The 27,390-nt window shown below is 47.6% G+C and overlaps 6 protein-coding genes across 9 annotated transcripts; 4 read left to right on the top strand and 2 right to left on the bottom strand.

Annotated features, from left to right (window-relative positions):
• Positions 1 to 469: 469 nt before the first annotated feature.
• Positions 470 to 9,034, top strand: LOC102705529. The gene is made up of 7 exons (XM_015836234.2): positions 470 to 671; positions 751 to 953; positions 1,062 to 1,503; positions 1,587 to 1,946; positions 2,024 to 2,202; positions 2,300 to 5,557; positions 6,057 to 9,034. The coding sequence occupies exons 1-7, from the start codon at positions 470 to 472 to the stop codon at positions 8,649 to 8,651; spliced, it is 7,239 nt and encodes a 2,412-aa protein (XP_015691720.2). The 3' UTR covers positions 8,652 to 9,034.
• A 476-nt stretch (positions 9,035 to 9,510) lies between these two features.
• On the top strand, positions 9,511 to 10,492 carry LOC107304078. 2 transcript variants are annotated; one of them, XM_015836427.1, is made up of 3 exons: positions 9,511 to 9,740; positions 9,829 to 9,911; positions 10,021 to 10,492. In XM_015836427.1, the coding sequence occupies exons 1-3, from the start codon at positions 9,617 to 9,619 to the stop codon at positions 10,135 to 10,137; spliced, it is 324 nt and encodes a 107-aa protein (XP_015691913.1). In that variant the 5' UTR covers positions 9,511 to 9,616; the 3' UTR covers positions 10,138 to 10,492. The 2 variants fall into 2 exon arrangements, with proteins under 2 accessions (XP_015691913.1, XP_015691912.1); XM_015836426.1 differs by having other exon boundaries at positions 9,826 to 9,911.
• A 2,248-nt stretch (positions 10,493 to 12,740) lies between these two features.
• Positions 12,741 to 14,908, top strand: LOC102720227 (60S ribosomal protein L6-3-like). The gene is made up of 4 exons (XM_040523504.1): positions 12,741 to 13,055; positions 13,147 to 13,253; positions 14,297 to 14,478; positions 14,579 to 14,908. The coding sequence occupies exons 1-4, from the start codon at positions 12,835 to 12,837 to the stop codon at positions 14,732 to 14,734; spliced, it is 666 nt and encodes a 221-aa protein (XP_040379438.1). The 5' UTR covers positions 12,741 to 12,834; the 3' UTR covers positions 14,735 to 14,908.
• Positions 14,909 to 17,162: 2,254 nt separating this feature from the next.
• On the bottom strand, positions 17,163 to 19,893 carry LOC102719946 (FT-interacting protein 1). Its single transcript, XM_015836417.2, has one exon. The coding sequence runs from the start codon at positions 19,762 to 19,764 to the stop codon at positions 17,308 to 17,310; it is 2,457 nt and encodes an 818-aa protein (XP_015691903.2). The 5' UTR covers positions 19,765 to 19,893; the 3' UTR covers positions 17,163 to 17,307.
• A 2,541-nt stretch (positions 19,894 to 22,434) lies between these two features.
• LOC102719762 (protein POLYCHOME-like) lies at positions 22,435 to 25,090 on the bottom strand. Of its 3 annotated transcripts, none has more exons than XM_015836415.1 (5): positions 24,936 to 25,090; positions 24,775 to 24,851; positions 24,607 to 24,672; positions 24,248 to 24,522; positions 22,435 to 23,281 (listed from the first exon to the last, which is right to left on the bottom strand). In XM_015836415.1, exons 4-5 carry the CDS (start codon positions 24,509 to 24,511, stop codon positions 22,901 to 22,903), a joined length of 645 nt encoding a protein of 214 aa, XP_015691901.1. In that variant the 5' UTR covers positions 24,512 to 24,522; positions 24,607 to 24,672; positions 24,775 to 24,851; positions 24,936 to 25,090; the 3' UTR covers positions 22,435 to 22,900. The 3 variants fall into 3 exon arrangements, with proteins under 3 accessions (XP_015691901.1, XP_015691900.1, XP_015691902.1); XM_015836414.1 differs by having other exon boundaries at positions 24,961 to 25,090; XM_015836416.1 differs by having other exon boundaries at positions 24,847 to 24,851; positions 24,961 to 25,090.
• A 375-nt stretch (positions 25,091 to 25,465) lies between these two features.
• Positions 25,466 to 27,390, top strand: LOC107304024 (the record flags this gene model as incomplete). The annotated part of the gene is made up of 1 exon (XM_015836012.2): positions 25,466 to 27,390. A coding segment is annotated over one exon (1,596 nt), but the record flags the coding sequence as incomplete, so codon positions are not given.

Raw genomic sequence — 27,390 nt, 5'->3', positions numbered from 1 at the left:
CTGCATAATTGCTTAATTTTGATGAGCTAGTACATTATAGACCTTGATTTTGTTTTGATGGTACTTTGGTTATTGGTGTCCATGTAATGAACTTGCAACTTGTGGCCAATCCATGATAGTTACTTGGTCATTCCTTGTTGGTCAATAAGCTATTATTTCAAAATATCGATATTCAATTTTTCTTGCTATAGGATAGACATTTGTCACATTTCATGTGAGGAATAAATTTTGCAATCTTCTATGGGCTAGTTGCTATGTTAACTACAATAATGCGGTTGACATCCCGAGGTTATGGTTCTTGACTTTGAAGTCATAATTTATTATGAGGAATGCAAGTCAAGATGCATGCCTACTCCTTTTCTTTTTGATGAATAGCATAGAAAGTAGAAAGTTAGGTGGTGGGAGTACTAACGACAGCTTTGTATATAAATTTGACAGGTTGATTTATCAAGGAGAACAATTTGTCAAAATGGACCCAAAGAGAACAATAGATGATAAATTTTCTAAGTTGCATCCAAGTTTTCCAGTAGATACTAGAATTGGCATCGTGGGAGCAGGACCAAGTGGCTTATCAGCAGCCTATGCACTAGCTAAGCTAGGGTACCTCAATGTAACTTTGTTTGAGAAATGTCATACTGTTTCAGGGATGTGCGAGTCCATTGACATCGAAGGTGAGAGAATTAATCAGAGAACTTATGTTCAGTCATCATTTTGTGTATAGTTTTAGTTATCATCAACTTTTGTACGTAGGACGAACATATGATTTAGGAGGACAAGTTATAGCGGCAAACAGTGCCCCTGTTATAACTCACCTAGCAAAGGAACTAGGGTCTGATTTCGAAGAGATGGATACACACAAACTTGCCCTGATTGACAGCCAAACAGGAAATATTCGAGATCTTGAAGTAGCCGAGGACTATGTGTCCATGGTATCTCTGACGCTAAAACTACAAGTGAGTTGTTGTATAAAATTCAAATTTGAAGTAACTGCATAAAAGTACCTAATCATTTATAACATTCTCTCCATTGCTTCCATGCATGTAATTCAATACTTCTTACAGGAGGAGGCAAATAAGTCAGGCCGAGCTGGACTTCATGCTCTCAGTGGATTGGCATCTGAACCAACTCTTGAGTTTCTGAAGCAAAATGGAATAAATTCAATGCCAAAATCTGTAGCATATGGTTACACCGCTTCTGGCTATGGTTTTGTTCAAGACATGCCCTATGCTTTCATTCAGGAGTTTACTAGAACCTCAATGGCTGGTAAAATCCGACGTTTCAAGCATGGTTACATGAGCATGTGGGAGAAACTAAGTCAGTCATTGCCATTTGAAGTTTTTTGTGACACAGAAGTTCTAAATGTCAAGCGCAACAGTTGTGGTGCAAATGTAACTGTAAAGAACAACGATGGTGAAAAGCAAGTTATGGAGTTCGACAAAATTATACTATCAGGTGCTCTTCCTTTCAAGAACGGCAAAACATATCGATCCTCTAGTCTCACTGGTGAGCATAATTTAAATTCAGTTTGGCTGGCATTGAAGCTATAGTATCAGCTGCCTTATTAGTATGCATGATCTTTTGCTCAGATGGAGAAAGTGAAGTGGTGGAGCTACACAATCTCGAAAGAGAACTATTTAGTAAAGTACAGACTATCGATTACTATACTACTGTTGTTAAAATCAATGGATTCGAGAACATACCAAAGGGATTTTATTACTTTGGAGAATTTATGGAGGATCCAACAACAATAGGACACCCAGTGGCGATGCAAAGATTCTACGCTGACACAAACATTTTCTTGTTTTGGTCTTATGGAAATTCAGCAGACATCAAGGGTTCATTTGTGGCTAAATGTGTGACTAATGTCGTGAGTTCTATGGGAGGCAGTGTTCAAAATGTAATTTTGCAGCGGCGGTTCAAGTATTTCCCTCATGTCAGCAGTAAAGGTATATATATTAATAATATTCCTCATGTTGCTAATTCATTTTCTTTATGCTAAACGCTGAGATTTCCTTCATTGTAGACATGAAAGATGGATTCTATGAGAGGTTGGAGTCTGAGTTACAAGGTTGTCAGAACACTTATTATGTGGGAGGTCTGCTAGCATTTGAGCTTACTGAAAGAAATGCTTCATATTCCATCACGACTGTTTGTAAGCACTTTGCAATTGATGGTGAACAAAAAATGAGTCCTTATGTTAAGGTAAGTAAGATATAATTGTGTCATATATCTCAATTATTGATTCCACTTTTATCATATGTTTTTGTGAAATTGTGCATATATTTTTCAATGCTTGCAGAGATTATTCCCTCTGTCTAGCAATCCATCTTCTCCTAGAGATCTTGGTGAGCTTGAAGGTGTTGAATTTCCTGACCTTCCCTCCCTTGATGGATATTTGCAATACTGGGGAACTCATAAAGTCACTGAGAAGAATGTTATTTACACTTGGATCAATGAAGAAGGGAAGATCATGAATAGAAGAACATACAAGGAGCTTCATGGGAATGCATCTCACATTGCACAAAATCTTTTAACAAGCACAAAACCGGTTATCAAGCCTGGTGATAGAGTTCTGCTCATTCACCTTCCTGGTTTGGAGTTTATTGATGCATTCTTTGGATGTATTAGAGCAGGAGTTATACCAGTCCCCGTTTTGCCCCCCGATCCAATGCAAAGTGGTGGACAGGCTCTTCTCAAAGTTGAGAACATCTCTAAGATGTGTAATGCTGTGGCTATTCTATCCACCACTTCGTACCATGCTGCTGTACGAGCAGGTTATATCAAGAGCCTTGTCACTCTAGCAAAGAGAACTCAGAAATGCTCAGCACAATGGCCTGACATCCCATGGATTCATACTGACTCATGGATAAAGAACTACCAGCGAAGCCTAGACAGCTTCAACTCCGACAACATTGTATTTACTAAACCCCAGCCAAGTGACCTGTGCTTTCTACAGTTCACTTCAGGCTCCACTGGCGATGCCAAGGGTGTGATGATAACTCATGGAGGACTTATCCACAACGTGAAGATGATGAAGAAGCGTTATAGAAGTACTTCAAAAACTGTCCTTGTTAGTTGGCTTCCACAGTACCATGACATGGGTCTTATAGGAGGTCTTTTCACTGCTCTTGTAAGTGGAGGAACTTCCATTCTATTTTCACCAATGACATTTATCAGAAACCCCCTTCTGTGGTTGCAAACAATCAATGACTACCATGGAACCCATAGCGCAGGTCCAAATTTTTCATTTGAACTCGTGATAAGAAGGCTTGAGGTTGAGAAGAACAAAGTCTATGACCTCTCTTCAATGGTCTTCCTCATGATTGCGGCAGAGCCAGTAAGGCAAAAAACTATCAGAAGGTTCATAGAGTTAACTCAACCTTTTGGCCTTTCTGAAGGTGTACTCGCACCTGGATATGGTTTGGCTGAGAACTGTGTCTATGTTACTTGTGCCTTCGGTGAATGCAAGCCAGTTTACATAGACTGGCAAGGAAGAGTTTGTTGTGGGTATGTTGAGCAAAATGATGCAGATACTCTTATCAGAATTGTTGATCCTGACTCTCTAACTGTACACCAAGATGGTGTTGAAGGTGAGATATGGATTAGCAGTCCTAGTTCTGGAGTAGGTTATTGGGGCAATTCAGAAATGAGCCAGAAGACATTTTGCAATCAACTTAAGAATCACCCCAACAAGAAATTTACAAGAACAGGTGATTTGGGGCGGATCATCGACGGTAAGCTTTTTATTACAGGAAGGATCAAAGATCTTATCATCGTTGCTGGTAGAAATATTTATTCTGCAGATGTAGAGAAGACTGTGGAAAGTTCTTCCGAGGCACTCCGACCAGGTTGTTGTGCTGTGGTTGGTATCCCAGAGGAAGTTCTAGCTCAAAAAGGCATCTCAATTCCTGATTCTTCTGATCAGGTTGGACTTGTCGTGATTGCAGAGGTTAGGGAGGGTAAGGCAGCCTCTGAAGAGGTTGTTAACAACATCAAAGCACGTGTGGTGGAGGAGCATGGTGTAGCTGTTGCATCTGTGAAGCTTATTAAGCCTAGAACCATATGCAAGACAACATCTGGGAAGATACGGAGATTTGAATGCATGAGGCAGTTTGTTGACAACACTCTTAGTTTGGCTAATGTCAATAATATATCAAAGAGAAAAGGTCTTTTTCGTTCACTCACAACAGGAACTGGCATGGAGGTAAGGAGGCCTTCCTTAAGGCAAACTGCTGACCTCACCATTAGCCCTCGGCCCAAAACCCAAGTTAAAAAATCCAGTGAAATAACTGAGTTTCTGACACTAATAGTGTCGGAGCAAACAGGTATTCCAAAGGATAAAATTTCTCCAACTGACAGTCTACCTTCATATGGTTTTGATTCAATTGCAGTGGTACGAGCAGCCCAGAAGCTCTCAGATTTTCTTGGTGTTCCTGTTGGGGCCATTGACATCTTTACAGCAAGCTGCATTTCTGATCTTTCAAACTTCTTGGAAAATTTGGTGCACAAGTCACAACCACAGTTAGCACCTTGGCCCAAAAGCAATGTGAAAAACTCTAGGGAGATTATCGAGTTTCTAACATATATAGTGTCAGATCATACAGGGATTCCAAAAGATAAAATTTCTCCGACGGATAGCCTACCTTCATATGGTTTTGATTCAATTGCGGTGGTCCAAGCAGCACAGAAACTTTCTGATTTTCTCGATGTACCTGTTGGAGCCATTGACATATTTACGGCCAGTTGCATTTCTGAGCTAGCTGCCTTCTTGGAGAATTTGGCGCATAAGTCACAATCACATACGCAGTTGGCACCCGACGCCTCTTGCTTTATTGAGGATGAGACTCAAGTGGTTCCCATGGATGCCATCAGTCCAGAATTCAGTATTTTGGCTACTGGTGTCCTGCAGCTGCTGGCTCTTACTTATGTTTGTTTTATGCTACTACTCCCAGCATATCTTGCTAGCTCGGCATATATTAGCATTTTCTCTACAGTCAAATCACCATTGCTGAGCTATCTGAGTTCTTTGGTCATGGCACCTATTGCGTGGATTTTTTACATCTCGCTCACTTCTTTATCATTGTCTATATTGGGGAAGTCCTTTCTTCAGCCAAATTATGTTTTGATCCCTGATGTTTCAATATGGTCGGTTGACTTTGTGAAATGGTGGGCACTAAACAAGGCGCAAGCATTAGCGGCAAAGGTGCTAGCTGTGCATCTAAAGGGCACAATTTTCTTAAATTATTGGTTCAAGATGCAAGGAGCTCGGATTGGCTCATCTGTTGTCATTGACACAGTAGACATAACCGATCCATCCTTGTTAACGGTTGCAGATGGTGCAGTTCTTGCAGAAGGCGTTCTTGTTCAGGGCCATGAAGTCTGTAGTGAAGTGTTGAGTTTCAGGCATATCAAGATTGGTCGTGAGGCTTCAATTGGTCCTTATGCGGTGCTTCAGAAAGGCACTATTGTGGAAGATGGGCTTGTTGTTCCACCATTGCAGAAGACCGAGTCTGGGAAATCAACACATCGAACTATTAGAACTTCTGTAAGCTTAAAGGTAACTAAATCATGTATACTTCACATTCTACTCTGATTAGTTATCGTATACCATGATAGCTTGTTCCTTCTTGAGCAGGAATGCTTAGTTGATTATTTTTAGACATTGAATAGTAAGCTACAGACTTACAATTACACCATAGGTCATTTGAATTTTCTTTGCCTCTTTCATCATGGATGCAGTTGCCACCAAAGATCTTGCCTAACTTTTGTTATTAAATTTAGTGACGATTTTGAGGTTCAGGAAGGGACATATTTAATGAGGAGAACCATAAGCAAATCATTTTTATTATGTACGAGGGGTTGAGTACAAAAATCATGTAAAGGAGCATGTTAGTGTCCGTGTGCTCAATTTCAGGGGCGTCGCATCTTTCATTTGACAATGTGTATATATCTCTAACTGCTTTGAAAGCTCTTGTTTGCATCTGCAGGCCATGTTTGTTGGTTGCCACATTTATGTAATGATATTGCTATCATGTGACCATCCACTTTCTGTGCAGGAAAAAACAACCAAAGGAAACATGATGCTCGAACACCTCGCTAGCATCTACGCAGTTGGCATCCTGGGTGCTCTGTCGAGCGCAATCGTCTACACGCTGTACGCCCACTTCTCCGGCACCGCGGCTTCGCCTCGGCACTTCTCCTTCGCATGCATTGCCGGTGCGTTCCACTGGTTACCAGCTGCCATCACTGCCTATGCCGTGATTGTCCAGGAGACACCCACAAGTGCATCGACATTTGCTCTCCTCACCGCCTTCGCCTACCTGAGCTATGGCGTCATCCTCAGTCTTCTCACCAGCGTAGCCATCAAGGCTCTTGCTGCAATCCATGGAACCAAGCAGCTGGATGATAGTCTTGCGAGTTTGATCCACCGGCGCATTGCTGTCGCTGCTCATGTCAGGTTCGCGAAGATGCTGTCTGGAACAGAAGCATTCTGCGTGTACCTGAGGCTTCTTGGGGCAAAGATTGGCAGGCACTGTTCCATCCGAGCCATTAATCCGGTGGCGAATCCTGAGCTGGTCAGCGTCGGCGATGGAGTCCATCTGGGTGACTTCTGCAACATTGTTCCGGGGTTCTACTCCAAGGGAGGATTCACCGGCGCAGAGATAAAGGTCCAGGAGAACGCCGTGGTTGGCAGTGGCAGCTTGCTCCTCCCTGGCTGTGTCCTCCAGGTGAATGTCATCCTCGGCGCGCTCTCCGTCGCGCCGGAGAACGCTGTTCTCCAGCGAGGCGGCGTCTACGTCGGGTCACGGTCTCTGACCATGGTGAAGAACACCTTGCTTGAAGAAGACGAGCGGATCGAAGAGATGGACCGCGCGTACAAGAAGATCGTCGGCAACCTCGCGGCCAACCTGGCCATCACCACCATGAACGTCAAGTCGAGGTACTTCCACCGCATCGGCGTGAGCGGCCGCGGCGTCCTGAGGATGTACGGGGAGATACCATCGTTGCCCAGGCACAAGATCTTCGGCGCCGGCAAGTCCTTCCCGGTGATCGTGCGGCACAGCAACAGCCTGAGCGCCGACGACGACGCGAGGCTCGACGCCCGTGGCGCGGCGGTGCGGATCCTCTCCGACGACGGGGAGCAGGTGCCTCTCCTCGACCTCACACTCAAGAGCGGCAAGGCGTTCTACGCCCGCACCATCGCTGACTTCGCCACCTGGCTTGTCTGCGGCCTGCCGGCGAGGGAGGAGCAGGTCAAGCGCTCGCCGCACATCCGCGACGCCGTCTGGGGCTCCCTCCGGAGCACCGACTCGTACGCCGTGCTCCACTACTACTCCAACATATGCCGGCTGCTGCGGTTCGACGACGGCGAGGAGATGTACGCCAAGTTCAAGCTCCGTCCTGCTGACCCAGACGTCTCCGAGGATTCCGGCAAGGTGGTGCCAAGGGGCATCCTGCCTCCGGAGACCGGTGCGATCCCCAGGGACGAGGGTGACACGCGCCCTCTGCTCTTCCTCGCCGACGACTTCCGCCGGAGAGTGGACTCGCCGGACGGGGTGCGCTACGTGCTCCAGCTGCAGCTCAGGGAGGTGCCCCCCGACGGCGCCGCCCGCGACGTCGCCCTCGACTGCACCCAGCCGTGGGACGAGGCCGAGTTCCCTTACATCGACGTCGGCGAGGTCAGCATCGACCGCAACGTCCCGACGGAGGAGACGGAGAAGCTCGAGTTCAACCCGTTCCTCCGGTGCCCAGAGGTGGACGTCATCCCGGCGACGTCGTGCACGCAGAGCGCGTCCATCGACCATGGCCGATCGCTCGTCTACGAGATATGCCAGCGCCTGCGGAACGGCGAGCCACTGCCCGCGTCGTGGCGAGCTTTCCTGGAGCAGTCGGACACCAAGATCGACTTGTCGGGATGCCCGGTCGCCGCCGCGGCGACACCCACACGATCCAGCGCCGGCGACGCCACCAAGGTGACGCTGGCCAGGACGTGGTACCAGGCGCTCTGGGCCACGCTGTGCCAGCCGCTGCTGCAGACGCTGGTACCTTACTCTGCCCTGGGACTCGTCATCTTCCTCCCCCTCCAGGGCCTCCTCGCCGTCGCCGCAGCCACCGACGCGCCACTCTACTGGCTCCTGCCGGTGTTCTGGGCCGCATCGGGCATCGCCGCCATGGCCACGTGCGCGGCGTCGAAATGGGCGCTGGTCGGCGGCAGGGGCGACGGCGACACGGTGCACATCTGGTCGCCGGCCGTATTCCTGGACACGGTCTGGCAGGCCGTGCGCACCGCCACGGCGGAGTACTTCGCCGAGCTGACGTCCGGGTCGGTGCTGTTCGCGGCGTGGATGTGGCTGATGGGCTCCTCCGTGCACCCCGTCGACGCCCCCTACGTGGACTCCATGGGCGCGCTGCTGAACCCGGAGATGGTGCACCTGGAGCGCGGCGCGAGCGTCGGGCGCGACGCGCTGCTGTTCGGGCACGTGTACGAGGGCGAGGCCGGGAAGGTGAAGTTCGGCGCCGTGCGCGTCGGGGAGGACGGGTTCGTCGGCAGCCGCGCGGTGGCCATGCCCGGCGTCAGGGTGGACGACGGCGGCTGCCTCGGCGCCCTCGGGCTGGCCATGAAGGGGGAGACGGTGAAGCACAGCATGTAGTAGCTGGACGACGACGAGGCATACACTTATACTGTTCTTCTTTTTACTTCTCTCTTTTTTTTTTTTGGGACATGTTACGCTGCTGTGCTGCTTTATATACGTATACGAGTTAGGTCTCGGTGATCGTAATACGGCAATAACGCGATCAATAATTGGCCATTGAAGGAAGAAATAAACAATCATCCGTAGTAAATCACCTGTGTGTTTTGTAATGGAAGCAATGCATCGACCATGATCGTGGTCAGCGTACATACAGGCGACAGTACCAGTAGCAGCTGCCGCATCGTGCATCAGGCGCTTACGACAAAGCGATCGGTGATGGTATATGTACTTTATGTTCTTGTTCAAACTTCAAAATATGTCTTTGAGTCCATGATGGTTAATCGGTGATCATTTCCAAACCAAACAGAGCTTGCACTCTATCTCCTGCTACCGTCCAAAGCCAATCGAGGAAAAGAGAAACGAAAGGGAGGCAGGCAATGGCAAAGCTGTAAATTTCGGAGTGCTGTCGTGCAACGACCCTGACAGTCTGACCATGCATCCACAGCCTCCACCAGCTGTCCCTCACGTCAGCAACGGCACGCCGCCGCCAAAGAATGGGAGAATCCCATGGCCATGGCCCATGGGCATGCCCAGCGAAGCCACTCCCCACTGCACGTGGGCCCCACCGCGGCAGCCGCTCGCCGCACCGTGGCGGAGCGGAACGGCGATAGGCATCGCTGCCGCCCGGGGAAACCCGGCCCCCGCGGCGTGAATCGCGCGATCCGAACGGCGCCGATGCGCGCCACGTGTCCCTTCGCGGTACCACCTCCTCCGTTTGAACCGATCACACACACACGACGCACCCGAGGCTGGAGCAGGAAGGGAAAAAGGCTCCGCCTTTTTTTTGTGTGCGCGCGCCGTCCTTGGTTGGCACTGCTGTAACAAAGGAGGAGGCGGCCAGGCCACAGCTCCGGCTGGACTGGATGATGGCTCATGGCGCCGTCAAGCCGTGCTGCTGCTGCTGCTGCTGCTGCGTCGTCGCCCTGCTCGCCGTCGCCGTCCTCCTCGCCGTGCCGCCGGCCGCCTCCGCGTCATCGAACCGACCAGGTACCTTCAAAAGGGCGTCTTCTTTGTGTGTCTCTCTCTCGCCGTTTCTCGCGTGCGTTCTTGACCTCCTCGCTGGGGCGCGCAGCAGCGGCGACATTGCAACGGGCCGAGACGGCGACCACCATGTACACCGCGAAGGATCAGTTGCGGGAGAAGCAGGACGTGACCAAGGTATGCGCTTTCCCATCCGGAAGAGATCGCAAAGGCGGCTCCTTTGGTGGGCTTCCTGGCCAGTTCGATCGATCTCATGGTCCATAGGCGTTCTTGATTGGCTTTGCAGGGCGCGGAGGAGGACGTGGCCACGACGGGGTTCGGCGCGGAGTCGGAGAGGGAGGTGCCCACGGGGCCGGACCCGATCCACCACCACGGCCGCGGGCCCAGGCGGCAGTCACCGTGATCGAGGATCACTTCTCCGGGTTAGCGAATCGGCCCGGCCGTTGAACCAGATCCACGACGACGACGTTGGTCCGTGGATTGCGCTGTTAGGTTTTGTGTGAAATCTGTGATGCACTCGGGATTTATTCAGATTCATTTCTTTGCTGTAGGGAACACACTAGTGTGAGAGCTTAGCTACCACCATTATCTTTTGTTTTTGCAAATACCAAATTACGGGGGGAAAGGAATACGATTCATGATGGATGGGCCTGAGTAGTTCTTTCTCTGATAATTTGCATGTTTCTTTGTGTGGATTTGAGTTTTGAGTGGACAGTTGCTCCAGTTTCAAGTATTCTTTTTTATGTTGATGCATGATTGTTCAGGTTGAGATTGGGGGAAAGAACCAAACAACTTTTGTTCCTTCTCTGTTGCTGGATGGATGGGAGCAACTCTGTTCTGTTGTGTGCTAGGGCAAGGAAAGAACTGTACATGTCTACTTGACTACTACTGCTTGTAGTCGTCTGGGATTTGCTGGCCTTTTTTTTAGATCTGGAGCAGCTGTGCATCTCGGCTCAGAAGTACTCCTAGTTCAGAAGTGCACAAGACTAGTTTTTGGTTCGAAATTATACCTTGCTGTTGGCTGTTAGCATGTTGCCCCATGTTTGCCCACTGTACTTTTAATTTTGTGAGTTTATATATGGCAACCTTGTTCAAACTTTTAGCTGTAATTTACTGCAACTAAATTGCATTCTTACTAGGATGTTTGAACCGCACAACAGCACAAGAGAATGCTTATCTCTATAAACCAGAAAAGGTACATTTTATGCTAGCTATCAGTGAATTGTAGGGACATGGGAGTACCACTGACAGTGAGAGTATGTGATGCTGTTTGATCTATATTTCAGTTTCCCTACAGCCAACACGTAACAACAAGTAAACTATGCAATCGGTTGCCTCTGGTGTATTGCAAATTTGCAATTTGCAAGGGCGAGTGCATGCAACTGTGAACTGTGCAAGTATTATTACGGGAGAAAACCTGACGTTGATGCGTGCGAAATTACAGTTGGCACAATGACAGCATAAACTGCATCTTGTTGCATGCTCTTGCTATTTCATCTGATCTGCCTTGTTGACTTCCCGTACGAGAGATTGTTGAAATCGAGCGATGGATCGAAAAGTTCATATTTTCCTGAGTTACCACAGAGTGGTACGAGTGAAAACGCTCGTGGAAATTCCTGCCTAATTGATACCAGGGTTTGCAAAGCCGTCGGTTTGATCATCGTGAAAACCCCGATTATTAAGGCAGGAAACCGTGAAAAACCACGAAAAAATAGCGATAATCGAGCTCCGATAGGCGACAATTTCGGATATCCTACCATAACATAAACCGCGATTGACGACGCTGGTTGATGCTCTAACAACTAAGCCATTTGAAAATGGTAGCTAACCAAAAAAATTGAAAATAGCAAAGAGGTGCAAAATAATTTTGTTATTTTGCCGACTGTTTCTTTATTTTACCGTATTTTCATTGACATTACCGTTTTAATAATGCAGTAATTACAATAATTTTTAAATGCTTCAATGTCAATGGTTAATATCTCTATTCGCCTCATAGTTTAAAGGCCCATCAATTACTTAAGCATAACCCTAATTTGAGTACGTGGCTAAAGAAGAGACAGCTTAGTATTTATACATAGCTTAAGCTTGAATTTATATGTTTATACTATATAGTCATGGAAATAAAAACCCATGTAACTATAATATAATTATTACAGTATAATTACACCACAACTACTATATAATCACAATGTAATCGGTATGCAATTCTAACGTAACTAGCACTAAACTATGCATATGTTTTTATTTGCATGAGACTTACTCGTCAGTTATATACTACTGCCTCTATCTCATAATAACTTTATTTTTTTTATTTCTATATCCAACGTTTTGACCATTCGTCTTATTTGAAAATTTTGTATAATTTTTTTTAAAAAATAGTCACGCATAAATGTTTTACTATCTAGTAACAAAAAATATTATTTGCAAAAGAATTCAAATAAGACGAGGAGTCAAAACATCGTATCTAAAAATTGAAAAATAAATTTAATATGGGACAGGGTTGTAGTTATCAGAGGCCGAAGCTAGCTAAAAATTATCACCGGGGTCAACTCCATTAAATGATATAATCATGCTAAGAGATGAACAATATTTTGTTAAGAAATTATATATTTTGTCGGTATCGGTTGATCCCGATAAAGTGGCCTAGCTTCGCCCCTGCTAGTTATATTGGTACACTATAATTATAATATATTTATGTACGTGTATTTATAAAAAAACAAGTGATATATAGCCACTCCCATTGTAACATTTCTTGATTGACCTATTTTAGCTCACCGTTAATATACTGATGGCACTGTTCACTTACACTATGGAGAGTACGCTGGTACACGCAGATCGAAATATGGTGAAACCTTAATCAAAAAAAAAAAGAAAAGAGAAAAAAGAACTATTACGTAGTATGGGTCAAAATGGCCCAAGCGGCCCGAACAGAAGCCCATTACGGAGCACACGAAAGCTAGGGTTTACCACCTCCCAGTCCCAAATCCCCCTCCGCCGCCACGAGATATAAAGGCGAACCCCGACCCGCCGGCCGCTGCTCTCGCCCGCTCTCCGCATCAGCTCCCCGCCGCCGAATCAGCCGCCGCCGCCAGCCGCTCCGATGGCGCCGACGTCGAAGCTGTCGCAGGGCATCAAGAAGGCGTCGCGGTCGCACACGTACCACCGCCGCGGGCTGTGGGCCATCAAGGCCAAGAACGGCGGAGCCTTCCCCAAGGCCGGGAAGCCCGACGCCGCCGCGGCCGCCGCGCCCAAGTTCTACCCCGCCGACGACGTCAAACCCCGCCAGCCCAGCACCCGCAAGCCCCACCCTACCAAGCTCAGGTCCGAGCGGCGACCGGCAGGGGGTCTCTTGGTTCGGTTCATTTCGCGCGGAGTGGTTCCGCGTGCTGACCTTCCTTCGCGGTGCGTGCAGGTCGTCCATCACGCCCGGGACCGTGCTGATCTTCCTCGCCGGGAGGTACATGGGGAAGCGCGTCGTGTTCCTCAAGCAGCTCAAATCCGGCCTGCTTCTCGTCACTGGTGAGCCAACGTTGATAATTCGAAACTCTGTTAGATTGCTTGTTTCCTGTGCATTGAATCTGTGATGGTAAAAATAGCTGATCTCATTTGACTAGTTTCGGTGGTAGCAGTTACATGGTTACGTAGTAGTGTAGATTGTGCCATTCGATTAGTCTGGTGGTTTTGGGTAAATGTTTGCTGAAGGTTTGGATATGCTTGTTAACTAAAGAAATTGGGATTATAGCCATTGCTATAGCATTGTTAGGTAAAATCAATTTTAGGCAAGTGTCACACATGACCTTGTAAGTTAGTTGAAGGACTTCAAATGGTTGGTTGAAATAATGTGTTTCTATCTAACACCATAGAACTTTATTCAAGTCTATTTTTTCTTCTGTTATTATCAATTTGACAATTCATCGTATGATGGTTCAATATCTGAGGAAACATTTAATTGGTCCGAAATTTATTCTCTTTTACTACCCAGTTATCAGTTGCAAGCATTATAATACTACCATTTCATTATGAGGTTAAGAATGCCATTTCATTATGGCATTAAGAATGCCTGGCTATCTGTTGCAAGCATCAAAATAATACTATTTTGTTTTAATTTCATAAAAATGTCCTTCACACTGGTTACTGTTACTTCCCATGTTCCTATCAACAGCATGTTCCATTTTTGGGCACACACAACACTTGTGACTAGTGTGATCAGTCAGAAAGTGTTGCAATAGAATTGCAATGATGTTGAAATAGAAATAACCTGTCAGAAAGTGTTGTTTTGCATAAACATTCATGCATGCCTGTTGACAGTCTGATTTTCATATGTTTACGACAGCTTGGTAGTTTTATTTATCTGCTCTACTGCTCATTCTGTTGTATATGCTGAATTAGATTTGTATATGCGACAAGTTTGCCCAATGTTTTGTTGTATACTACCGATAGCGCACAAATAAAGCTGACTTAATAAGAATCATATTGTCAAGGATTTATTGGTTTGCTTCTTTAATTTGTATTATCCCTCTTGGGTACCATCATCATAATACCTGAACTTCCATCCCTTTCAGGACCTTTTAAGATCAATGGAGTTCCTATCCGCCGTGTGAACCAGGCCTACGTCATTGCTACCTCCACAAAGGTTGATATCTCAGGTGTTAATGTGGAGAAGTTTGATGACAAATACTTTGCTAGGGACAAGAAGACGAAGGCAAAGAAGACTGAGGGTGAACTTTTTGAGACTGAGAAGGAGGTAAATGTTTTATATAATCTAAAGTTCTCGTATATGTTTACCACTCTATTGTTGTAGCATTGCAGTCCATTGTCATTATGTGATTCATGTGTTCTTTTAGGCAACCAAGAACCTGCCAGATTTCAAAAAGGAGGACCAGAAAGTTGTGGATGCGGAGTTGATCAAAGCTATTGAGGCTGTCCCAGATCTGAAAACTTACCTTGGTGCGCGGTTCTCTCTCAGGGACGGGGACAAGCCCCATGAGATGGTTTTCTAGATTAGTTGGCGCTAGGCTCTAGTTCTGCAGCCACATTGCCTGTTCAATCTGAGTGCGCTCTTGAATTTTATATCTGACTGGTGAACCATTCGTTTCCAATTAGTATCTGTCTGCCAAATCTTACATACACTTCACTGGTTCAATTTAGTGATGTTCTGCGTCATACATTCATACCAGGGTTCACCTTACCGAAAATCCCTCCCGTGCCGTGGTAACCGTGGAGCACGGTTAGATATCGCAAAAATCGCGATGAATTTGAAAATCAAAAATTTGAATTCAAAACTTGCCGGTAAATTCTGTAACTGCGCGGTTTCTCGTGGAATCCACAGTTTCTGTAGTCGAAAATAATTCATGAGAACGGTGAAAACCATGCAAAACCGTGTGGTTTCGGCTGTTACTCGCGGAGAGAAGAATATTTAAAACTAAGAAAATTTGAAAATTTGTGAGATGTCAAATGCAAAAAAGACTTTAAAAATCTGAAAAAATACAGAAAAATAAGAAAAATATTTTGTGATTATATTTGTTACATTTAGGATATGTTATAGGAAAACAAGATTTTAACATGATATTTTCTAAATTAACAACTTTATTTTAATTGTTGTGTCACAAATATACCTACTACTAATTATTACGAACAAAACTATATTATGTATGTTTTCCCTATATCCATTATTGTATATTTGTATTCATTATATATAACGTGTGTCTAGTGTAAATTAATAATTACTTAACAACAAGATATTATTAACCATCTTCTTACGAAATATTATTTGCAATAGACTATTCTTTATTTTTTTTCCTCCGAAATTTTTTGTTATGATTTTTAATTGCGCTGAAAATACACATTTTTCATGAATTTCTTTGACAAAACTATATTATATATCAACCTATACAACATATATTTTTTCCATTAAATATTCTCAAAAATTTTAAATTCTCTTTAAATTCAAACTCAAAACTACGGTACATACTGTACTGAGCCTCCGCGGGACGGCTGGTTACCGCGGTAACAAAGAACCCTGTTTCATACTATACACTTAAGCCATTCATGAAGTCTTGTGCTGGTGTTTCTATATTCTTTCGTGCTATCCAATCTAAAGTGTCCTCAAGATACTAGTACTTGGTTATGAGCAGGGTTCCCCTTACCATTCTTCCCGCGAAAACCACGGCGCTGCGCTCCCGCGGATTCTGCAAGGTAACCGTCAAAACCACAAAAATCATAACGAATTTGAAAACAAAAAATTTGAATTCAAAATCGCAAGGTAACCGCGTTTACCACACGGTTTTGCACGTTTATCGCAAACAACGCATGAAAACCTTGGTTTCCCGCGGCTGCAAAAACCGCGCGGTTACCGCGAGGAGACCGCGGGTGTGTTGTGAAATGCAAAATAACATTACAAAATCTTTAAAAATACATAAAAAATAGAAAAATATTTTGTGACTATATTTGTGAGTTGTGACATAGGAAAAATAGAAAAATAGAGCATGTTTTAGGGAAAACAAGAAAATTTTCACATGACATTTTCTAAATGATATTGCAACATAAACGTATATCGTCATATCACACTTCACCAAATAATTCACACCAATAACAAATAACAACAACTTCCTTTTGATTGTTACGTGACAACTATAACTAATACCCATTATTACTAACGTGCTTATATAATTTTTCTCCATACATATTTCCCATATATTCATCGTCGTATATTTGTATTTCAACATTATTTACCCTAGTATCTAGCGCAAATTAATAATGACTCAACAACAAAATATTCTTAACCATCTTACTATGAAATATTATTTGCAATAGGCTATTTTTTCATTTTGTTTCTCGAAATTCTTATTTATGATTTTTAATTACGCCAAAAATACACTTTTTCATGAATTTCTTTAACAAAACTACATTATATATCAACCTATACAACATGTATTTTTTTCATTAAATTTCCTCAAAATTTTTAAATTCTTCTCAAATTTAAACTCGGTTACCACCGGTTACCGAAGCCGTGTCCCCGCGGTTCCCGTCGCGGTAACCATGAGGTCGGAAACCCTGGTTATGAGTCTTTTATGTACTCGAGGGTCTTGTTCACTTGCACTGGGGCGACTCTTGAACCATCTCTCGATGAAAGCTTGAAAACCTGTCACGACTCAAGTAGGATTTTGAGCCCTAGCTAATGTACCGTTTGTATTGTTTGCAATTTTGAAGACGGATGATATGTTATATGATTGTGGTAATTGTTTGGCTTTTTAATGAAAAAACAAATAACATTTGCAAATAAAAAGTAATTTATGAATAGTTTGATATATATATTTTTAGTGATCTAAAAGACAAGGTTGTAAAAAATAAACTTTGGTTAAAAAAACCTAAAATCAACTCTTATTTAAGACCGAAAAATTAAATTTTGATTTTATATGTAGCAGATAGATGGTGGTGGAACACACAACAGAGCTTGTAGCTTGGATCGTAACCGGTCAATTCCAAAAACAAAATTTCACATCATAACTTCATAAACTGGTGATTTTGTTTTTACTTCATAAGGCAACGACAAAACGTGATGTACATTCAAAGGCTATAGCATGGTGTCGGCGCGGGACGGCAGCCTCTTGAAGAAGTTGCCGGCGGCCGACGGCATCCGGCTCCGGAACCGCGGGTGGCGGAGCAGGTACAGCCCGGCGACGAGCGCCACCACCCGGAACGGCGTGACGTAGGCCACGACGGCGGCGACGAGGCAGAGCGCCGTGAACAGCGCCGTGGCCCTGGGGTCCCTCCACGCGAGCAGCGACCGCACCCGCTCGCCCTGCGTCGCCACGTCGCCGACCACCGTCTGGATCCGCCCGGCGACGGTCCGCAGCCGGTCGTACCGCACGCGCACCACGTCGTTCGCCCTCGACGTCGGGAACGTATCCAGCTCCTCGTCGAGCTCGTCGGCGTTGGTCGCCTCCGCGCAGGAGAGCCTCACGTCCACCTGCGGCGGGCGGCGCGGCCGGCGCCGGTAGTTCCAGACGCCGACCATGGGCATGTACAGGAACATGGTCGGCAGGATGAGCTCCGGGAAGCACGTGAAGGTGACGAACAGGAGGTGCACGAGGATCGTCGTCGCCGGGTTCCTCCAGTGGCACACGTCGACGAACCACCGCACCGTGCTGGCCGCGCCGGAGAGCAGCGCCGTGACCCGGAAGAAGTTGGCCTTGCTCCGCCGGATGCTCCACAGGTGCGAGTCGGCGTCCAGCATGTACTCGACCACCTCCCGGCGCAGCGGCGGCTCGGCGCGGTTGAGCCGCGCCGCCACGATGCTCATCGCCTGCCGCCGGAGGCCGTCGAGCTGCACGACGGTGAACGGCTGGATGTAGTGCATCTTGGGGAGGAGCGGCCGGCCGTAGAGGCGCACGACGCTGGAGAGGGAGAGGCAGGTGAGGCGCACGGCGAGGCAGATGTCGCCGTTCTTGCGCACGCCGGACGGGTGCAGCACGGCGAGCTGGTGCGCGTTGGTGTACACCCTGTCCATCTCCAGCGTCGAGAGGCGTATCCTCACCTTGCCGATCCTCTGGTCCTTGACGGCCCCGCCGTTGCCGCCGCCGCCGCCGGCGTTGCCGAGGTGGCAGTTGTCGAACACGGCGAGCGTGAGCACCGTGCACGGGTCGTAGACCTCCCAGGTGTACTGCTCGTTCCACCGGGGGCTGCACGAGTCGACGACGGTGCGCGTGCGCACCCACTTCTGCCCGTACTTGGCGACGCAGTACGCGTCGGTGGTGCCCCGGCCGTCGACGGTCTTCATCGGGGCGAGCCCCTGCGCGCCGAGGACGCCGACCTCGAGCACGCCGATGGGCGGCCGCCACAGCTGCCTCGCCGTCGGGCGCGTGTCGCTGGCGTACATGGTGGGCTCGTCCATGACATGGTAGGCGCCCTCGAGACACGCTCGGAGGTGCACGCGGCCGGCGAAGGTGGCCGCTGGCGTCGGCGTGCGCAGCCAGTGCCCGAATGGCTCCAGGCTGAACCACTGCGACTGCGCGGCCGCGCCGCCGCGGTCGAGCCGCTTCTCGAAGAGGGCGAGCGGCAGCACGGCCCGGCCGACGATCTCGTCCTTGCCGGGGTGCGACCGTGCCTCGACGATGAGCACCGCCGGCTCGTCGAACGGCTCCGCCACGACGAACACCAGCTCCTCGTGCCACGCCAGGCTCGTCGGACCCCTCGCGCAGCACGGCTTAGTTCGGAGCATCATGCCGCCGACTTGAACCTTGACGACGAAGGCCTCGCCATGCCGCCCCTTCTCGCCGCCAGCGCCGGCGGCGCCCGGGACGACGTCCTGCGCTTCGAGCACGCTTACCCGGAGGTACCACAGCTTCGGCGTCACGTACACCTTCGACCGCGTGCTCTGCACGGCCGCCACGCCGCCTCCGCCGCGCAAAGACGCCGCGTCGGCGTGCCACGCGTCCGCGAAGGCCTCGTCGGCCTGCGTGCCGACCCACACCGCGAGCATGACCTCCCCGTGCACCTTCCTGCCGCCGCCGCCGTCGCGGGGGTCCTCGAGGCGGTACCACTGCGGCGCGAGCGGGCTGTCCGGCGGCACGCGCGCGGGCACATCGCCGACGTCGAAGGTGACCTTCCCGACGTAGCCGTCTCGCGCCACCGTCGAGCCGTCCTTGTCCCTGACGAACACCTCGAGCACCGTGGCCTGGACGCGCTCCCTCGAGAAGGCGAACACCTGGTTCCACTCCGGGGCGCCGTTCCTCTCGTAGTGCCGCGTCGTGCCCCGGTAGTTGCCGAGCTGCACTTCCACGTAAGGGTTGCACCCGCCGGCGACCGCGCTCGCCGGCAGCCCGTGCGCCTTGACGACGCGCACGTACAGGTAGTGCATCTGCTCCACGAGGTCGTACGCGCTCGCCAGCCTCTCGCCGGAGCCAACTCCCATCCAACCGCCGCCGCCGCCACCCGCCGGCCACGGCTCCCTGACCTGTGGCTGTGGCGCCATTGCTTCCTTCGCCGTAGCCGGCGGCGCCTGCGCACGGAACACGTACGGATACGCCATGCCTGGCGACCACGGCCACCGTATCCACTCGCACGGTCGCACCCGTCTTCTCCGGCGCGCGGCCGACGCCTTGTGGTTCACCGGCCGGCTATCCCCATCAGCTCGCACCACGAGGCACCACGCAATGGCCCTCCTTGAGCATTTGTTGCTGTTGCCAAGCAAATTCTTTTCAAGAAGCTTGAAGCACAATATCTTTGAACACACAAGACTGATCGAGTGATAGGGTCGAGTTGTAAAATAGAAAAGGTTGGTGAGAATGTGAGATCGTGTGACCGCGCCAGTTTCGATGGATACGCAATTGTGGGGAATAAAGATGAGATCATCCTCTTCGTCTTTCCGTTTATTTTTTTCTTATAAGCTAATATTTAACTTTTTAGCTCTAAATTTGAAGTTGATTTTAAGGGTTTTCGTTATATTTATTTTTCAGCCATGCTTTTAGATCGCTAAAAAAATTATATAAAAGTTTATTATAAATTATTTTTTATTTACAAATATATCGTTATCTTTTTTTTTTACTTAAAAAGCCAAACAATCACCCCATCCCATGCATTGCGAGCCACGGTGTCTAGGTGGGGTTACAATTTTCGTTTTTTGATTTCAATGAGAACAGCAGTCTTGGTGAAGATTCCTGGGTTTTTTCTCAGGAAATTTCATGTGTATGCTCTGCTTTTTCCTTGTAGCCTGTCGAATTATTTAGTTTTGAAGGTGATCTGCATTTGGATTCATGTCTTCGTTCTTAGAGTGTTCCAGAGCAAATGGAAGGTTTACCAAGATTCTGAACTCTTATGTTATGTTGTTCTTTTTATATGGAAAATGGATTTGTTCTTCTTGTTTTTTTTCACTTTTGAATATATAAGTAGAGAACCCAATGACCCATTGTACCTACTAGTTGAGATCTTTGTGATGTGTATGCTCTTTTGAGGTGATTTTCTGCCAACAGTATACCATGATAAAAACAAATTTGGTCGGATGTTGCAGGATCATTCAGGATAAATATTTTGTAATTCCGAAAACGGGGCTGAGTGGCTCACTGCTGTGAGCTGTTTTAGTTTGGAAGTGATGTGCTCGGTCAATTGATTAAGCTGCAATTTTGAGTCATGAAGTTTCAACATGCACAGCAAATATAAGACGATCATTTTTGTCAGACAAACCTCACTGTTCTTGTGCTTTTCTAATAAATGTTCTCACAATTCTTATGCCCTGCAATATGTCAATATTCAGTAATGTACACCTGTTTGCAATAAATGTTTTCACGGTTGTTATGCCCCCAGTTCGTCAATATATTAAGCAATGTTTGCACAGTTCTTGCTCTCTGATATTCGTAGACAAATGTAAAGAAAAACTCATCTCTGAAGCCAGAAACGTTTCTATCAGCAGTGTTAATTATGCGGTAAAGTAAGACGAAGGTGCACACTGCGTACTTGTTTGAAAAAAGCGAAAGTGATTCAGAGGCTTTTGGCGCCTGGTTTTTTGCTTTAACCAAAGAAGCTCCCTTTTTTTTTAATCTCGTTTCATCTTTATTCTCTCGAGTTACCATTTAAGTATATTGACCAGGTCCGTCTAATGTGGCATTATGCCATTTGCCCTTTTTTAACTTCAAGAACTAAATTTACTTTGGACTATCATGAAATCAAGTTCCTTTTTCCTGCTGATTTTTTAATCCTCCTCGATAATTTCACATAATGTTTTATTTGAGTTTTTGTTCCCACCTTTTACTCATTGCTCTGATTTAAGTATACTTGCTTTACCAAAGGTCATGTTCCCAGTAGTAGAGAAATAGCCAGTGCATCTCATTGGCAGATTGGCTTATGGAGCACATCATAAGGCAGCACTATAATCACTTTAGCAGAAAATGGCCAACCAGATAGGGTCTACCATGTGAATCTGAACTAAAATCTAATAACCTCGGTCTTCAGATTCAAACAAATTTTCTTTGCCAAGTTTCGCTGCTTCTATTCTGTTCTTTACTTGTTTTTAAGTTGCTTTGTGGTCATTGCATGGGATATTAGATGAGTTGTTTTTTGAACTAATTATCTTCTGCCTGCCATGTTTTCTGAAGTCAGAAAACAACTGAGATAGATGCAGGCAGGAAGTCAGGCAGGTTTTGCTCGGTAAGCAACTATAGCCAACTGGAGTACTATGTCACATGAGAATGATAGGTACCATTGCTCATCTCGTCAAGTGAATGACAGCAGGTATAATGCAGAATATGAGGCGGCAATTACTCGTATTTTTCTTAAAAATGTCAAAGCACCAGAGACAGAAAGCTTGCATTCTTGCTATACTTCAAAATATTATGCAAGAAGCTCATACTCCAGTTCCAGATTTTATGGGTACAAAACAAGAGTGTAGAAAAACATGACAGTACAGCCTTCCCTACCACTACCATTTCATCTTTGTTCTGCTTCCGTCCTAAAATGTAAACATTTTAAAGGTGTTTAGCATAAATTAAGGTTGAAAAAAATAACCATGATGCTCTTTAATAAATGAGAAATGGATAAGGGTGGAAGAGCAAGTGGAGATAAAATAGAAATAATTTTAAATAAAAAGTGATCAATAAAACAAGCAATACGTGGATAATACCAAAAATGATTATATTTTAGAATAAGATTCAAATGCCAAAAATGATTATATTTTAAAACGGAAGGATTACTCAAGACAAAACGGTGCCTTCTGTGCTATTTAATCTTGTATTTCAAAGGAACACCTGAATTCCAAAAAAGGTCTAAAACACGCATACAGTAGTGGTTCATGTCATACTACAACACAAAAATGAAATGTTTCTACAGAGTTCAGTTGTTCCTTGTTCCACTTAATCTAGACCACATGGTTCTACTGCAATATTTAGCATAAACCACTGTCAACAGTCCAGCTGTTCTACTGCAGAAGAATGAGAAACTGCCATTGAGAGCACATTTGGCACTTCCAGTTCCAGCTGCTTATCCTAGAACTAGGTCCTCGAGCAGAGCACCAGGCAATTTTTAAGGCTTGGGTTCAAGGGAGGGCTGGAAGGTGAATAGCAGCAACACATTGGGCAGTTAAGTTAGCGGCCAAGGAAGAAGCGTACAAGAGAGAAGCAGGACAAGTCTGAGATGGACTTTTTCCTCTCCCCCACTATGAAGCAGAATATACACCCTTAACGCATCGACATGAGTGTGCGTCTCTGGATGACCCTCTTGGAAGGCTGAGCAGTCGCCTTTGGAGTTCGCTTCAGGTTTCTCCTCACCATCTTCTCTATCTGCTCTATTGAGCTGGACAGTTTCTTCTCCATATCATCCAGAAGAGCTGGATCCATTGGCCTGGATGGGGTAACAAGTGATGTTTCAGATGGCGAGGAAAAAATCTTCAGACTGTCCTTGGCCAAGCAAGATGCTGGGGTCGCAACGATTTGAGTTGAGCTGCTACCAGGGGCAACATCAAGGGAGTCCTGACCTTCAGTGCAACGAGGAATATCTTCCTCAGGTTTCTGGCTCTGCTGCTGAGCAGCAGCAATCCTTAAGCGGCTTCTCTCAATAGCCTGCAAATCTTAAGTCAGATTAGCTGCACTAGGAAGGCAAAATCATACGGTACAATAGACCATCCAGATAACTAAGGCAAGTATAGTTGAAAAATATTGGTACGTATGTCATATAACTTGATTTGAGAAATACTAAAGAAACAAGTTAATGCTTTCCACTCATGTATCACATTGCAGTATAGTAAGATGCAGCAGTTATAACCTAAAATGGTAGTGTCAACATATGTACATCAGTACATTTAGCTAGATGTCTTTGAGCACAACCATTAAATAGCAGTATTAAGGAATTATTAACCTAAAGCATGAGTACAAGACCAAAAGAGCTCAGAACAACAAATTCCATAAGGACGGGTATAACAGATGCATTGGAATTCATTTAACGAGAACAGGGCCCATAATAATACAAGATTAAGAAACTAGTAAAGCGATTCAAGCTCACAAACTATGCTACCACATGAACATAAACACTTATAAGGTGCTGAAAAACAGGAAAACGCATTGCAGAATAGTGCTCTGTATAACTTGCTTCCCACATGGCCAGCTCAAAGCACATATAACACATCAAAATAATGCTGTCGGACGATCAATCCAGGAAACATCACAAGAAGATCTCTTACAATTCCAACTAGCAATTTTTTAACTAAAATATCTTGGTTACTATATGAGTAAGTTACTACTGCAAACTGCTTCAAATCACCAGCCATTGGTAAGATAAAAATTTCACCATATATAGCCAAGCGGTACTAAAATTTAAATAGAAAAAAAATTTAAAAAAAATCTCAGATTCAATGTTAACCAAAACAAACACTGTCACTCATTACTATTATATTCTACAGCTACTATCAAGTCCTCGAGGGGATTAAATATACCTTCACTCAATTAAAATTACTCATTCTGTCATTCACAATGCCAAAATCACAACTATTGCATGATTATCTCATAAGCGGAAAGAAGCTCTCAAATCACCTTTGCAATAGCCGTGATGTCACGCAGCGGTGTCCTCGGGTACCAATCAGGAAGTGGGCTCCTCCTCTTTGCAGGCTTGGCCTTCACAGCCCAGACCGGTGGCACGTTCTCCTTGTTGGAGGGCGCCATGAACCGCCGGGGCAGCGGCTTCCCGGCGCCCCTCACCGCCAGAGCAGCACCAGGCGAGGCCACCCTCCTGATGAAGAACCCACCCCCAGAGAGGTCGCCGAGGGCGGTCCTCTTGCCATCCCTCATCTCGGACATACTGTTGCAATCTGCAAGTAGAGGTGACGCTGATGGGTAAGAACCAAATCAAACGCATCAAAAAGGATCAGGAAATGGTCGCATATTATCCTCACATCTTGCTCTCCTCTCTCTGATCCTTGTTCTCACTTATCTGAACCTACGATGCTTTCCCCAAAATTCTGCAAGAGCAAGCTCCACAGTAACCATCGAAACCCCAAGGAATGGATGCAGCAAAAAAAAAAAAAAAAAAATCCAATGCAATGTAATGCAACGTAACACACCAAAACCCCCCGAAAAAAATCTGTCACCGTTCTCACTTCGCTCCTACACCCCCAGCTCGGATTCGAACCTACCAGATCTGCAACAACAGAGCCAAACAAACGCATCAGAGCTACCAACAAACAGCACAGAGCAAAAAAAAAAAAAAGGGACAAAACGACACCCGCAAAATCTCAAGAACTGCCCACCATTTGCCCCGCTCCTCCTCTAACCTTGCCGCTTCGACATCTACTCCGCCGCAAATCTCCGCAGCCACGCGCTCAAATAGGGGAAACGGAGGAGGAGGAAATGGGGAATTGCGGCGGCGAGCGACGAACGCGCGCGGGCTTCTCCCAAAACTCAAATTTTCGCGTCGGCGAAAGCGTGAAGAGCCAAAAAAAAAATCACACCGAAATCCCTCCATCCGTCCGTCCGTTCGTCTGACGTGGACGGCTACGATGACTCCTCGTTCGCGGACGGCGGCCTCGCTTTCCTCCTCCGCCATGGGCCGCCCGGTTCAAACCGGCGGCCCACGGACCAAGCCGGCCGGGAGAGAGCTGAGTGGGCCGGAGGTGCGGCTCGGCCCGGCCCGGCCCGCGCGAGCTCATCGGGAGTGAGAAAGAGAGGAGGGCCTCGCGGCGCGTGGCGGCGGCGGCGGCGGCCGCTTGGGCCATCTTTTTTGCCAATTTGGGGGGGGGGGGGGGGGGTGACGGGCATGGCGGAGGAGGGGGGCATAAAATTCCCCAACCGAGAAATCGCCACGAGCCTTCGAACCCTAGATGGCCGCCTCCTCCTCCCCCTCCTCCTCCTACTAGGGTAGCCGGGACCGGATCGGGCGGCGGCGCCGGCGCCGCCGCCATGGGGTCGTTCAGGCGATGGGGGGACCTGCCGCCGGACCTGCTCTGCCGCGTCGGGGACCGGCTCGACCTCAAGTGCTACGCGAGCGCGAGAGGGGCGTGCACGGCGTGGCGGTCGGCGCTCGCGCCGCCGTCGCCGGCGCTCGTGGTGCTCTCCGACGCGAGGATGTGCCCCTCGGCGGCGTCCCTCCCCACGCGCAGGTCGTTCGACCTCGCGGCGATGCTCACGGGGGCGCGCTGCGTCGGCTCCAGCAACGGGTGGCTCGCCCTGTCCATCGTGCTCTACGGCGGGCACAGCCTCTTCGTCCTCTTCAACCCGATCACCACCGCGGAGATCGTCCTGCCGCCCCTGATCTACGAGAGCAGGTGGGTCTCCAAGGTCGTCTTCGCGCCCAGCCCCGCCAAGGACGATTTCGCCGCCGCCGCCATCTGCGACATCGACAGGATCGCCTACGTCACCGCGGGCGCCAGGAGGTGGGCCGTCCTCCCCCCCGTGCGCCTCGTCACCGGGGACCAGCTCACCGACGTCGTCTACCACGACAAAGGTAAGGTCTACTGCCTCACGAGGTGCGGAGACGTGCACCTGCTCCGACTCCCCGAGCGCCGTCGCCGGAAACCCGCCGATGAGCCAGGGCCCTCAGAACCACCAGAGGAACCAGTACCGCTTTCTGAATGTGCACTTGGTATTCGACCTAGGCGCAACCAACCCCACCAGCGCAACCTTCGCATGATCTGCTATGAACATCTCAGACCGAGGGATCCAATGGCGCCAATGAAGCTCACTGTCTGCTCAGAGACACTTGTCCCTTTCAATTTTAGGCGGTTCTCAATTGGACCTCTTGAACCGGATCTAAATCCGCCCGCCACGGTCGAGCGATTGTTGATGGAAGGCAACCTCCCGTTCGACCCCGCCACCAGCTTCGCTCCGCCCTACAACACTGTGTCTGCTTTCACCAATGCCAAGAACATAGTGCTGTGTGAGGGTAACCTGTACCAAATCTGGAGGAATGCAAGCTGTACTGTTACCTTGCAGCTGCCTGGAGGTGGTCACCGTCGTGTATCCGAGAATGAGATCTTGGTTCTAAGGTACTACCCCCGTCGACAGCCGTGCTGGGACGCCGTGACAGACCTGGGGGGTTACTCGGTGTTTGTCGGGCGGAACAATGCTGTGTCAATGTATGCTGAGGGTGTGCCTGGTCTGAAGGGCAACTGTGTGTACTGGATTGGTGGGCGTGGTAGGGATCAAGGAATGGTGTTCGACATGGAAACTGGGAGGTCTACGCCTTGCCTTCCTACGGTTGGCGGCATACCAGGGCCTCTGCGAAGCACGCTCTGTTGGTTCTTCTTGAGCGACATGGTGAGCAGCAACAGCAGCAACAATAGTGGAGGAAGAAGAGTTTATCAGACCCGGTCAAGGTCCCGGGCGGAACGTGCACAGGATATGGAAGAGTAATGTGTCGCCAAACAGTTTGGCGACATAGCAAGCTTGACTGATCACAATGATGGAAGTTGAGCTACTTGAGCAGAACTGTGATCTGAAGGTGCATAACAAATGGCAGAGCTGGTGCCTGCTTTGATGTAGCCTATTGATTATTGCGATTTGTTTGTTTTCGAAATCAATTTTCTCCGCATAGTTGTGCTTATGTATGTCACTCATATCATCCTTATATGTTTGTGTCAAGTAATGGAATAACCGTTGTCATCATCATCATCTTGTCGAGCTTGTATTCATCATATTATGATGGAATAAGAAAATGGATTCGGAAGTGTAGATGTTCTGAA

The sequence above is a fragment of the Oryza brachyantha genome, chromosome 4 (assembly GCF_000231095.2).
Source record: "Oryza brachyantha chromosome 4, ObraRS2, whole genome shotgun sequence".
In the NCBI taxonomy this organism is placed as follows: domain Eukaryota; kingdom Viridiplantae; phylum Streptophyta; class Magnoliopsida; order Poales; family Poaceae; genus Oryza; species Oryza brachyantha.
The sequence above is the reverse complement of the archived record's forward strand: the minus strand, read 5'-3'. Positions and strand labels throughout refer to the sequence as shown.